The 10,932-nt window shown below is 41.6% G+C and overlaps 1 protein-coding gene across 1 annotated transcript; it reads left to right on the top strand.

Moving 5' to 3' along the window:
• The first annotated feature begins 1,055 nt into the window (after nucleotides 1-1,055).
• Nucleotides 1,056-10,878, top strand: LOC126651892 (uncharacterized). Its single transcript, XM_050338329.1, has 9 exons — nucleotides 1,056-1,510; nucleotides 1,576-1,724; nucleotides 3,552-3,638; nucleotides 3,818-4,051; nucleotides 6,114-6,136; nucleotides 7,016-7,161; nucleotides 7,733-7,824; nucleotides 7,921-8,016; nucleotides 9,061-10,878. Exons 1-9 carry the CDS (start codon nucleotides 1,183-1,185, stop codon nucleotides 10,732-10,734), a joined length of 2,829 nt encoding a protein of 942 aa, XP_050194286.1. The 5' UTR covers nucleotides 1,056-1,182; the 3' UTR covers nucleotides 10,735-10,878.
• Nucleotides 10,879-10,932: the final 54 nt, after the last annotated feature.

Below are 10,932 nucleotides of genomic sequence, written 5' to 3'. Positions count from 1 at the left end.
TTTAAACACCACGAGTCTATGGAGGAGCAGCCTATCCATGCGACTTCCCAGCCCGTGTGCACGTACCTGCTGTCAGCATCCTGACGGACACAGAAGTGAGGAACAGTGCGGTAACATTCACTGAAATACGTGCCCTTGGTTTCTCGCCCGCAGCCACAAAGTGTCCGACCGGGCAGAGCTGTTCTGGGTGTTTTTACACCAGCACCTTCCGCAGGTGCAGCTCAGTGAGACTGAATAAAGCACTGCTACAGAAACCTACAAACACCTGGCTTCGTTTTGGTGCCCCTTGCTCTTATCCCTTCCCTCAGCCGGGGGAATTAACACTATTTACAGCGTTACCTGGCTTCTTTGAAAATACCGACTTCATCGTTACAACTCCACTGATTTGTAATAAAACTTCATTCGAGTCCCTCTTGAGTTTAACTTACTTCAAAACATTTCGGGCGGATAGTATAGTTGTTAAGCCTGAACGTCCGGAAGAACGGCTTTGGGAGGAAAAAGAAACTAAGGGGAGGGAAAAACCGTCCCAACTTCTCAGCACCAACACAACCCTAAACAGAATTCTGATTTTGCAGATGTAGCTAGAGGCAGCTCGCTACAGCCGCACGTCGGCGCTGTGGAGTCACTTCGCTTTACCCCCGCACGCCCGCAGACGGGAACGGGAACACTTCCCTGGACGTCCAGCGCCCCGGGCTCTCCGGGCTCCCGGAGCTCCCGAGCTCCGCGGGCTCCCGAGCGCCCCGGCCGGCCCGCAGGGCGGGAGCTGCGCCCTCAGCCCCTCATAAGATGGCGGCGGCGGCGCTAGGACCCTGCGCGCGCCCCGCAACGCAACCGCCCGCGCGCGCGCCAGGCACGGGGCGGACCCCACAACCCTCCGCCCCACCCCCCTGGTCGTTTTCTTTCTTTTATTGGGCAGCCGCGACGTCAATCTCGGGCCCCCACCTATCGCCAACGCTCCTCTCCTCGCCCCGCCCCCTGTGGGCGGGTGTCGCTCCTCGGGGAGTTGCCGGCTGGAAGCGGCGCTGGAAGCGCCCTGCTTGGGGCTTCCCGGCAGCTCGGCCGCGGTTGCGGTCGAAGCCGCGGCCCCTCGGTGCCGGCGAGCTGGAAGCGGCGGGGAAGCGGGACGAGTCAGGCCCAGGGCAGCAGCAGGAGCGGCGGCCGCGCGGCTCCTCGCCGCCGCCGATGGAGGCGAGCCTGACGTGCGCCGTGTGCCTGTCGCTGCTGGAGGAGCCGGTGACGCTGCCGCTGTGCTCGCACAACTTCTGCCGGGGCTGCGTGCTCGAGTGCCTGGCCTCGGCCGAGGCCGCCCGCCTGCGGCAGCTGCAGCGGGGCCCGGAGCAGGCCCGCCCGGGCCGGGGGGCGCTGGGGCCGGGCCCGCCCTGCGCTCGGGTGCCGTGCCCGCTGTGCAGGAAGCTGTGCCTGCTGCCCCGCGGCGGCGTCGCCGCCCTGCCCGTCAACACCACCCTGGCCGAGGTGGTCAAGCTCTACCGGTCCGGCGCGGCGGGCGCCGCCAAGGCCGGGGAGGCGGCGCTGGGCTCGAGGCCGGGGTCAGACTTGCTGTCGCCGCTGGCGCTCGGGGAAGCTGCCACAAACACCCGAGCCGGCCGGTGCAGCTCTACTGCCGCATGTGCCGGCAGGCGGGGTGCGGGCAGTGCGTCTCCGAGGAGCACCAGGGCATCTTCCACTCCGTCAACCTCATAGACACGGTGTACCAGGAAGAAAAAGTAAGCGCGGGGCGTCCACTCCGCGCCAGGGGCCCGGCTGGGAGGTTGGGCTGTCCGCTGGGGATCCCACCGGGCACAGGTTGCTTTTAAGTCAGAAACGCAAGGAACACTGCAGTGCGTTGGTCAGGAGAGAGGTACGGGGATTGTGCTGCTTTGAGCTAGTCAGGAGTTTTTCGTGGACTGCCGGGTTGTGCCTGCCTTCCCCTGCTGCCGTCATGCTGCATCCACCACGCACAGGGGACCAGGCAGCATTACAGTATGAACAGATCTGAACCCAGTTTACCAAAACACTTGGAGAGTTGGGGGTTTTTGCTTGTTTATTCTGGGGTAGATTGGGTTTTTTTGTCGTTGCTTTAGTTTGTAGTGTTTGTGTCTCATTCATATAGAGAGTTGTGGTCTTTCCTGACAGAACACTGATACTACAAGTTTGTTGCATGTCTGGATCCAGTTTTTCCAAGTTCAGGAAGATGCCAGTCTTACTAACACCACCAAAATCCACCCACAGATGTTTTGTTTATAGGTTCTCTGAGCTGCCATAGTAATTTGGGTCATAGATAATTACATATTTAGGAATAGATAGTTTGGGTGAGTAATAGATAAACGTAAAACCAAAATGTGTTCCACTTTGCATGAAGAAAGCAACTGCCTGGCCTAATGCTTGGTTGTAGTAGTTATGATTTTTGCTAGAATATTAGGGTAGGATGAGCTCTTCATGCCCTGTGCAAATTGGGTGCAGGTTGGCATGTCATACAGCAGTTCTGCTGTAGAGTAATTGAAACAACTGCAGGGCAGTGGTGGAAAGTACTAGTACAGCACTGACTATTCTTTAAGACAGAAGTTGCTTTTACACTGATTTTCCTCCTGCCTTTCCCGTTACCAACTGCATGTCACTCAGGAAACCAGGGGAAAACAGCCTTTGCACTAGACATTCTACATAAAACTTAGTGATACTGTAGCAAAAAATCAGTGATAATATTAGTTTAAAACCAGGTATCTTGGTTGTGAATAGCTTTCTATTTTATTGATGTGAGGCATAAAAAGTTACTACCACTCAGTTTGTTGTCAAACTGGAATAACAGCACTAAAACTTACATTGTGATAGATGTGTGTGAAGGAAGAGGTTAAAAAAAGGTTGTTTTAAATAAAGCAGCCCTTCCAACAGTACACATTGTAGGTAAGCCTAAGAACATTATTTTGAGAAAGAGCAAAAGAAACTTTGTGTACTGATCCAGGAAAACATTAAATGTTTTAAGTGATGTTTTGAATTGCAATCTTTGTTTAATATGTTGTACAAAATATCAGAATAGTTGGGGTTGGAAAGGGCCCAACCCCCCTGCCAAGGCAGGGTCACCTAGAGCAGGTGACACAATGAACACATCTAGGTGGGGTTTGAATGTCTGCAGAGAGTGGAGACTTCATAACCTCCCTGGGCAGCCTGTTCCAGTACTCTACCACCCTCAGTGTAAAGAAGTTCTTCCTCACATTTGGGTGGAACTTCTCATATTCTAATTTATGGCCGTTGATCCTTGTTCTGTCACTGGCCACCAGTGAAAGGAGTCTGGCACTATCCTCTTGGCACCTGGGTTTGAGATGTTTATATGCATTAATAAGGTTCCCTCTCATTCTTGTCTTCTCCAAACTAAACAGGCCCAGCTCATGCAGTCTGGCCTCGTAAGAGACGTGATCCAGACCCCTAAGCATCTTCGTGGGCCTCCGCTGGGTCCTCTCCATTAGCTCTATGTTTTTCATGATCTGATTCTAGAAAAAGACCGAAATGTATTTATGGAATGGATAAAATTGTAATAAAGTGTTTCAACTGTCTTGCAGTTAACCTTCTTCAGCACTCTGAAACAAATGAGAATAATAAATGAGAAGCTGATGAATGAGATCTCGAAACGACCGAATGATACGGATGTGAGTTACAAATGCTGCATATTATATGTGTGTGTGTCTTTGTTTCTCTTCTCATGATAGCTTAATCACAACATGGAGCGTCAGGTCCTTGTGGCATAGATCTGAGTTTACTTAAAGAAGTCAATTATATTGATGCTGCTACTGCGTTTGCATCTGTTCCTATGTTCTTGCGCTTCCAGATGATGCTGAAAAACGATGTGGAGATAATTGAGCTGAAATTTGGAGAAATTTTCAAAACTCTAGAAATGAAAAAACAGCAATTACTAGAGGATGTTGAAAATCAAAGAGGTAAAAAAGAGAAAGAATTTCAGATTTGGAAGAAAATGAAAGAAACTCACAAGAAGACCATTGAGAATTTTTTGAAGGATTGTGAAAATCTTGTCCATGAGTGTGATCCTCAGCGTTTCCTGGAGGTGATGACCCTTTGTTTCTATTTGATATCACTTGTGTAATGAACTCAAATAGAGCCTGCTATATTGTAGATTATGATTATGACTCAATCAGGAAAAACAAATTCAATAAATGAAAAATAGATTAAAATTATTTAACACTTCATACTTTATTCATAACAACACTTAATTTTTAGAAAAGTTTGGAAAAGCTTTCTTTTTAGCTTACCAGTGATGATTTTTAGTGTACTCAGTAGACACCTTTTTGTTCACTAACAAATGAAATTAATGTTGACTGTATAGTTCTTGCTGTAACACTTGCTGTATTATGCTACCAACTGTGAAAGTAAGCTGCCTTGGTGCTGGGTGAAGAGTTATTTACTAGTACTGCGTTCAAAGTTGTCTTGTATTTCTTTGCTTTTTCATACTTACTTTCAAATACTTATGAAGCACCTCCATTGCATTTTTAAACTTGTAAGATACTAAAAATGCTTTCTGGGGAAAGATCGGAGGCAGAAATGTTAACTTGTCTGTGCTGCACAGTGTAGTACTGTGTTGAGATACCTGAGCTAAGGTGATTATACTGATTCTTAAGCGTGTCCACCAAGGTGTGCAATGGAGGTAAATCCACCTCTTCAAAGCTAAGCTTTGATACTTCTGGCATATGGTGTCCCTACATAGTATGTACACTTATGTACAGAAGACCCTGAAAGTCTTCATCATAGTGTTCAAGGGAACTGTAGAGAAAAACACTGTTTCTGATTTAGAGGTAAATGCTAGAGGAGTCTAAGACACAAGTTAATTTTCACTGTTACCCAAGCTAGTGTATACCCTTTAATTTTGTTTGTCAAATAATGTGGCTGCAGTTATATGGAATTCAGGAAGATGGTAGATATGGAGCAAAGTATTTAAATAACTACTGAATTTTGTTTTCTTCAACTTGCTTTCTGGAGAAACTGCAGCGTATTGCTGACTTCTGCAATGGGTCTTTTTGCTGCCTTCACATAAATGGGAAGCTAAGAAAGTACTTAGAGTTTGACTGTGTGTCTGGTAACAACTCATTAAGGAAAATATCACTTTTACTGAAAGTAAAAGCAACTCCCACTTTGGGAAGAAATACTGTGACTCCAGTGATTAGTACGTCACGTAACACTTCCGCATCTCTTTCTTAACCTCTGTCTTCCTGTTTTTCATCATCCTACTCCTTCTTCCACATCCTGTTTTCATCTTCTTCCCTGTATGTCTCATGCTCTGCTTCATATTCTGCCTATTCCTTCTGTTTCTCCTATGTCTTCTGGTTTTCCTCCACTTTTGCTTTTGGTTCCTTCTTACCCTCCTTACTTTCTTCCTCCTATTTGTCCTGTTCATTTTCTTCCTCTTCCTGCTGTTTGTTCTCTTCCTCTTTAACTTAGCACCTCCCTGCTTGTCCTCCATAAGGATACATTGTTTTTGTTTAAAGATTCAGTACAGCGAGATCACCAGGTTTTTATAGGAAAGCAGCAATAATGCAGTCAGGTTTTTTTACTTTCCATTACCTGTTCTTTGGGGAGTGCCACTGGATTACAGTGCAGTGCACTTCTTACTGCCACTATCTGCCTGATTTAAAACTAAAAGACAGCTTTTTTAATAATGCAATAGCATATTGAGAACATATAGCAGATACTTTCCTCATCAAGAAATACAAAACAGTCTTTCATTTGAATGCTTATAAGTATCTGAACATCTGAAATGGATTAGGTAACCATATGGATCATGATTTAAATACCTTCATTTGTCTCTGAAGGAGTTCTTTTTGTCTTTAACACAGAATATTACAAGATAAATCATCCAGGCTTTTTTTTTTTTTAACATTTGAATGGTTTGAGGTGGTTTGTTTTGTTTTTTGTTTGTTTGGGTTGAGTTTTTGAATTTTTTGGGTTTGTTTTTGTTGTGCTTTTTTTTTTTTAAATATTTTAACAAGTTTATTTCCTATAGTTTCATGATATGAAGACAGGTGATTCAGTCTCTTAAGTATTTTATAAAGCAATAACCTTCTTTTGACAGTTGGAGGAAAACTGTTATCTTACAAATTCTTGTTTATTTATAGGTTGCCTGTGGCTTGAATACAAGGTACATTTTAATTTTTTTCATATTTTGTTTTCTGTAGTGTTATTTTGGATATTTAAGATTAAAAACTAAAAAAAAAGTTACTTTGGATATCATCAAATAAATGATTTAAAATGAAAATAGTATTGAGCAATTAAGACATTATAATACTTAAGGATTTTTTGATGCTCTGTATTCCAAATTTTAGGAAATGCATCAAGGATTTTAATAATTGACTACAAGGATTAGAGATAATCAAGCTTTTGAATTGACTGCCTGACACAAAGTGAATATAGAAGTTCATTAATACTTGGTGATTGGATATTTTTAGGTATCTGATTTTAACTCAGGAACACCAAAGCATGCTGGAGCTTTTACAGTAATCTTTTAAATGTAAGAGTGTGTGTGAAGATTTTGTAGTGCCTTTGTTTTTGTTCTTATAGTGCACATACCTTGTAATTTCTTTCTAAAGATTCTTGATTACATTTCTTACAACTTTTTAACTTCAGTTTAAGAAAGAATATTGGAAATGGAGTTCTTTAAAACACATTGTGTTTCAGACTAACATTAGCAGTGCTCTCTGAAGAAGGAGTGAGTATCATTTAGATTCAGGGAAAGTACACTAAGAAAAGTGTAGAAGGGTAATCCTTTTGCTGAACTACAGGCACCACTTTCAATTCTCATTGAGTATGGAACCTGATTCAAATGAATCAACAAGTAATAAGTTTTAAGGAAAAGAATTGTGAGGAACTTGACGTTTTATTGGAGACTTAATTTTTCTGGTTTCTTCTTCCTCATAGTGATTGCTTTTTAAAATAATTTTTATTTTATATTATGCAGACGTAGTTTAATTGGCATGTAAAAACTAAGTGTTGTAAATTGCTTAGTTTTTAACTTTTCCAGAATGAAAACTCAGCTTGACGTGATGAACATAGCATCCAGCTGGGAAAGACCACCGGTGTGTATGCCAAAGAAGATGGATATCAAATCTGTGGTTAATGAAATCGTAGCTTTGGAATTAACACCTGTTAATGTAGGCATTGTTAAAGGTAAGGAAAACGGACTTAATGAAGACAAGATTTGGGAGGTCACTCTAGAAACCTGCAACATATAGAACCAACTGCTAATGAACAATCTGCATGGCAAAAGCATGCGAGTGTTCGGAAAGCATCCGAGCAAATTAAATGCGTGATAAATTCACTGAGGGCTTTTAAATGCATTTTATAAATGTGCTTTCCCTAGAAAGTTCCTAGGCTATATTTTTGGCATCTGGGGGAAGTATCATAATTTTCATATACAGCTGGTATCGCTGCTGTCAGAAGTGTGTTGCTGAACTAGATGGGTGTTTTTTGTAGTGTGATGTGAATGTTGACTGTGCTCAGATTAAATGGTTTTACCTCATAAGATAAAGCGTTGGATTGGGCTTCTCCAGGCACTTGGAAAACTGCTTACACAGGCCTTTGGCTTTATATCACAAAAGTTTCAACAACGACTAGGGTCTCACTTAGGGCAATATACTTTTGTTCTTAATTGGAATCAGTATTTAGGTGCACAGGAGCCTTTCTGTATTTTCCATTTTTAATGTACTCTCCATCAGTATTCCTGTGTTCTTTCTAATAGGTCAACCATATGAAGGAAACGAGAACTCAAGTCTATTTAAAAATATCATGAAGCAGTGTCAGGAGCAGAAGAATATACCAAACACATTTCTTGTAAGTTATTAATTATGTGGTCTACAACACTATACTATTTTGTCTGTTTTGGCTTATCAAAATGAAATGTAATGTCTGCTGCAAAACATTTTTCAGCCTGTAGTGGGACAGGACGAAGCAGATGGTAGGAGGATCGCTACTCGTTTTATGTCGATATCAGAAATGTCAGCATTTCAAAATATGAGTCATGAGGTATGATTGCACATCTGTTGTAAGTATGGCTAAGTTATTATATGTTATGATGCAACTTTCTAAATAACTGAAAACTATTTTAAAAGCTTTTCTTAGTAGAAAGCTACCCTTCCAATTCTAGAATGAAATCTGACTAGGTATTAAAGCTTTCAGGATTTTTCTTTTTTTCTTCAAAAAGCTGGAACTTAATCTTACTACTGGCTTCAAATACTTACTTTTATATTTTATTGTGCCTTTTTGAGTCACATCTGTAACTTTCTAATCCAAATAAGCTTCCCTAGTGCTTATATGAAGAGAAAGTCATCTGCCAGTGTTCTGTTTTCTGAAGATAATAGAATTCTGTCTTCTAAGGCCATATAATTTGACACAAAACTGAATCCAGTCTCCTTTTCGTTTGGTTTCCAATGATGTAGTTATACAATTAGATTTTTTTCACTTGCTAGTAGTTCCATTTGGTTGGCTGAGTACTGTTCCATACAGAATAATTCCAGCTACAGTTAGTGAAGCGTGGCTGGCAGCAAATCACATTACGCGTGTTCTGAGAATATGAGTGGCAAATGATGGAATGAGAAAGTTGCTTAGGTCCTTTAAATATAGACTGACTTTTCTTTTACTATAGTAATTTGGAGAACATCTGTTTTCTGTTGCCATTAAGAATGCAATTTTATATACTAACAAAAGCCCCACCACCCAAATTGATTTCAGATGGCTGTTTTTCATGAGAAGTTGTCACTTAATATCTAAGCTAGTATTTTTAGCTATTTCTGGTTTTGATAGTGACTAAATACAGCTTCCTATAGTCTCCTGTTTCAAAACCTACTTTGTCATCAGGATTCCTTCTGTATCTTGTTCACTTGTTTTTAAATAACTTTTTTCTGTAATGACTTGTGTTCTGTTGCTTTCAAGTAGCTATGGAAAAATAGATCATAAATGCTATAGTATATATGAAAACTTTTCTTCAGTCTTAGGACCATATGTGAGTTTTATAACCTCTGAATCCACAAATGCTATTTTAGATAATAGGTTTTTTTGCTGTCATTGTAGGAGTTACGTTACAAATACTATATGGAACTTCAGAAACTCACTAATGTCTTCAAGACACAAAATGTACCTGCAAATAAAAAGTATAAATTTGTAACTGCTGAGGCCTCGAAGGATAAGTCCTCAGGAATTCCTTTTGTATCTTCACCTACCAAAGCAAGTAACACAGATAAAATAAAAACGGCAACCCTGCGAAGAGCAGGCCGCTTTGACAAAAGAAACTTTATTGGAAACATCCCACCCACAAATATGAACTTCTCTGAAACAAATGGTGACTTACAATTATTTCATGAGGGAAATTCCCAGGAAGTAACCACTCAAGACTCAGACAACTTCAAAGACTTGTTAGGTAAAGAAAAATTACAGCCATCCTCAGCTACTGTTTTGAATGAAATGGACACAAATTCTAGCACTTCATCAGGCGTAAAACCAGCAGCAACAGTAGCTGTTACTGCTTCAAGTTCAGAATCTCTAGATGTTTCTGCAGAGAGACTTTCTGGTGTACCTTTTACTTTCAGTGCAACTAACAACTCATTACCGAGATTAATTAAAGATAGAGGTACATCTTCCTTTAAAAAGCAGGACAGGAAATGTGCTTTTCCTCAGTTTTATTTGGGGAAATGTGATAATGTGGATAAAACTGATAACCAGGATAGACATGGTCCTGAAACCAAAACCACAGTTTGTGGTTCTTCCACCAGTCCTAATTTAGACTCAGCAGAAAGTACAAAGCCATACGTTTTGTTTCCCTTTGGCAATTCAGAAAAAGACTGGTTTGCAAGATCAGAAGTCGGCAATTCATTTAAGGTTTTACCACCATCGTCGTTTTTTAGCCGATCTGAGAAGCCATCTGACAAAAAAATGTTATCTCCCATGACAGAAAAAACACATTGTGCAAAGGAAACTGCAGGATATGGTACACAGAAACCATCTGTCTCACGGGAACAAAGACCTCATGCCTCAGAATCCAGCACAACTGTAGCTTGCATTACTTCAGAAACCAACCCTACTGCTGGGGTGAATGATGTCTCTGAGTCACCCCTTCTCACCAATAATTGTGCATTTCCCTTCAAAAGTAACTTTCCATTGCCTTCATCAGTATTTTCATTTGGAGGTATTGTCAACAGTACCTCTGATTCACTGACTTCTTCTGTGTTTTTTTCTGGAAACAGAACTGAAAAAATGGAAAAGGAGAAGAGCAAATCTCCTGACAAAACACTTCTGAATCTAGGGAGGCCTGTATCCTCAGAGTCTGCAGAGCCTCCTTCTAGTCATAGTCATCCAAAATGCGAAGGCTCATGCTTTCCTGTGAACTCAGCTAAAAAAGCTGAAAGTGCAGAAATGCTCGGTGATGGTAATGCTTCCTGTAGTCAGCCTTTATGTTCAGTTGTCCTTCCAGTTGAATATGAGAATACATCTTCCACTCAAATCGCTACAGCAACAAAACAAGAAAAAATGGTGAAAGATGAAGAAACTGTTGCTGAAAACAACTGTGTGTGTCCTAGGAGGGAAGACGAACTCGAGCCTGTACAGTTTCAGAATGCAGCTTCTTCTGTTCCTGGCACGTGCAATGATCTGTCTTTAGGAGGTTCTGTGCGTGCAGTAAATGAGACAGGAGGAATGCCAAGTGCCAGCAGTTCTGACACTGAGGAGCTAGGTCAAACGTGTCCCTACTGATACCAGCCATGCATCAGAATATTTTTCTGTTACTGAAGACAAAATGTCTACTAGAAGAAATTCAGACATGAAGAAAGAGTGAAATAGAAGATAATTATACTTAAATAAACTAGAAATAAATAAATGCTACTTAAGACATTAAAAGGTGGGGATATTAGTGATTTTACAGCTGTTTTTCTCTCTGATTCTTGCCAGTCG

The sequence above is a fragment of the Myiozetetes cayanensis genome, unplaced genomic scaffold (assembly GCF_022539395.1).
Source record: "Myiozetetes cayanensis isolate MyiCay16 unplaced genomic scaffold, myiCay2020 scf7, whole genome shotgun sequence".
In the NCBI taxonomy this organism is placed as follows: Eukaryota; Metazoa; Chordata; class Aves; order Passeriformes; family Tyrannidae; genus Myiozetetes; species Myiozetetes cayanensis.
The sequence above is the reverse complement of the archived record's forward strand: the minus strand, read 5'-3'. Positions and strand labels throughout refer to the sequence as shown.

Coding starts and splice junctions, on each gene's coding strand:
- LOC126651892 (XM_050338329.1), top strand. CDS start 1,183: ATGGAGGCGAGCCTGACGTGCGCCGTGTGCCTGTCGCTGCTGGAGGAG. Junction 1,511..1,575: donor GTCCGGCGCGGCGGGCGCCG/CCAAGGCCGGGG, acceptor CCGCTGGCGCTC/GGGGAAGCTGCCACAAACAC. Junction 7,825..7,920: donor ATATACCAAACACATTTCTT/GTAAGTTATTAA, acceptor AACATTTTTCAG/CCTGTAGTGGGACAGGACGA.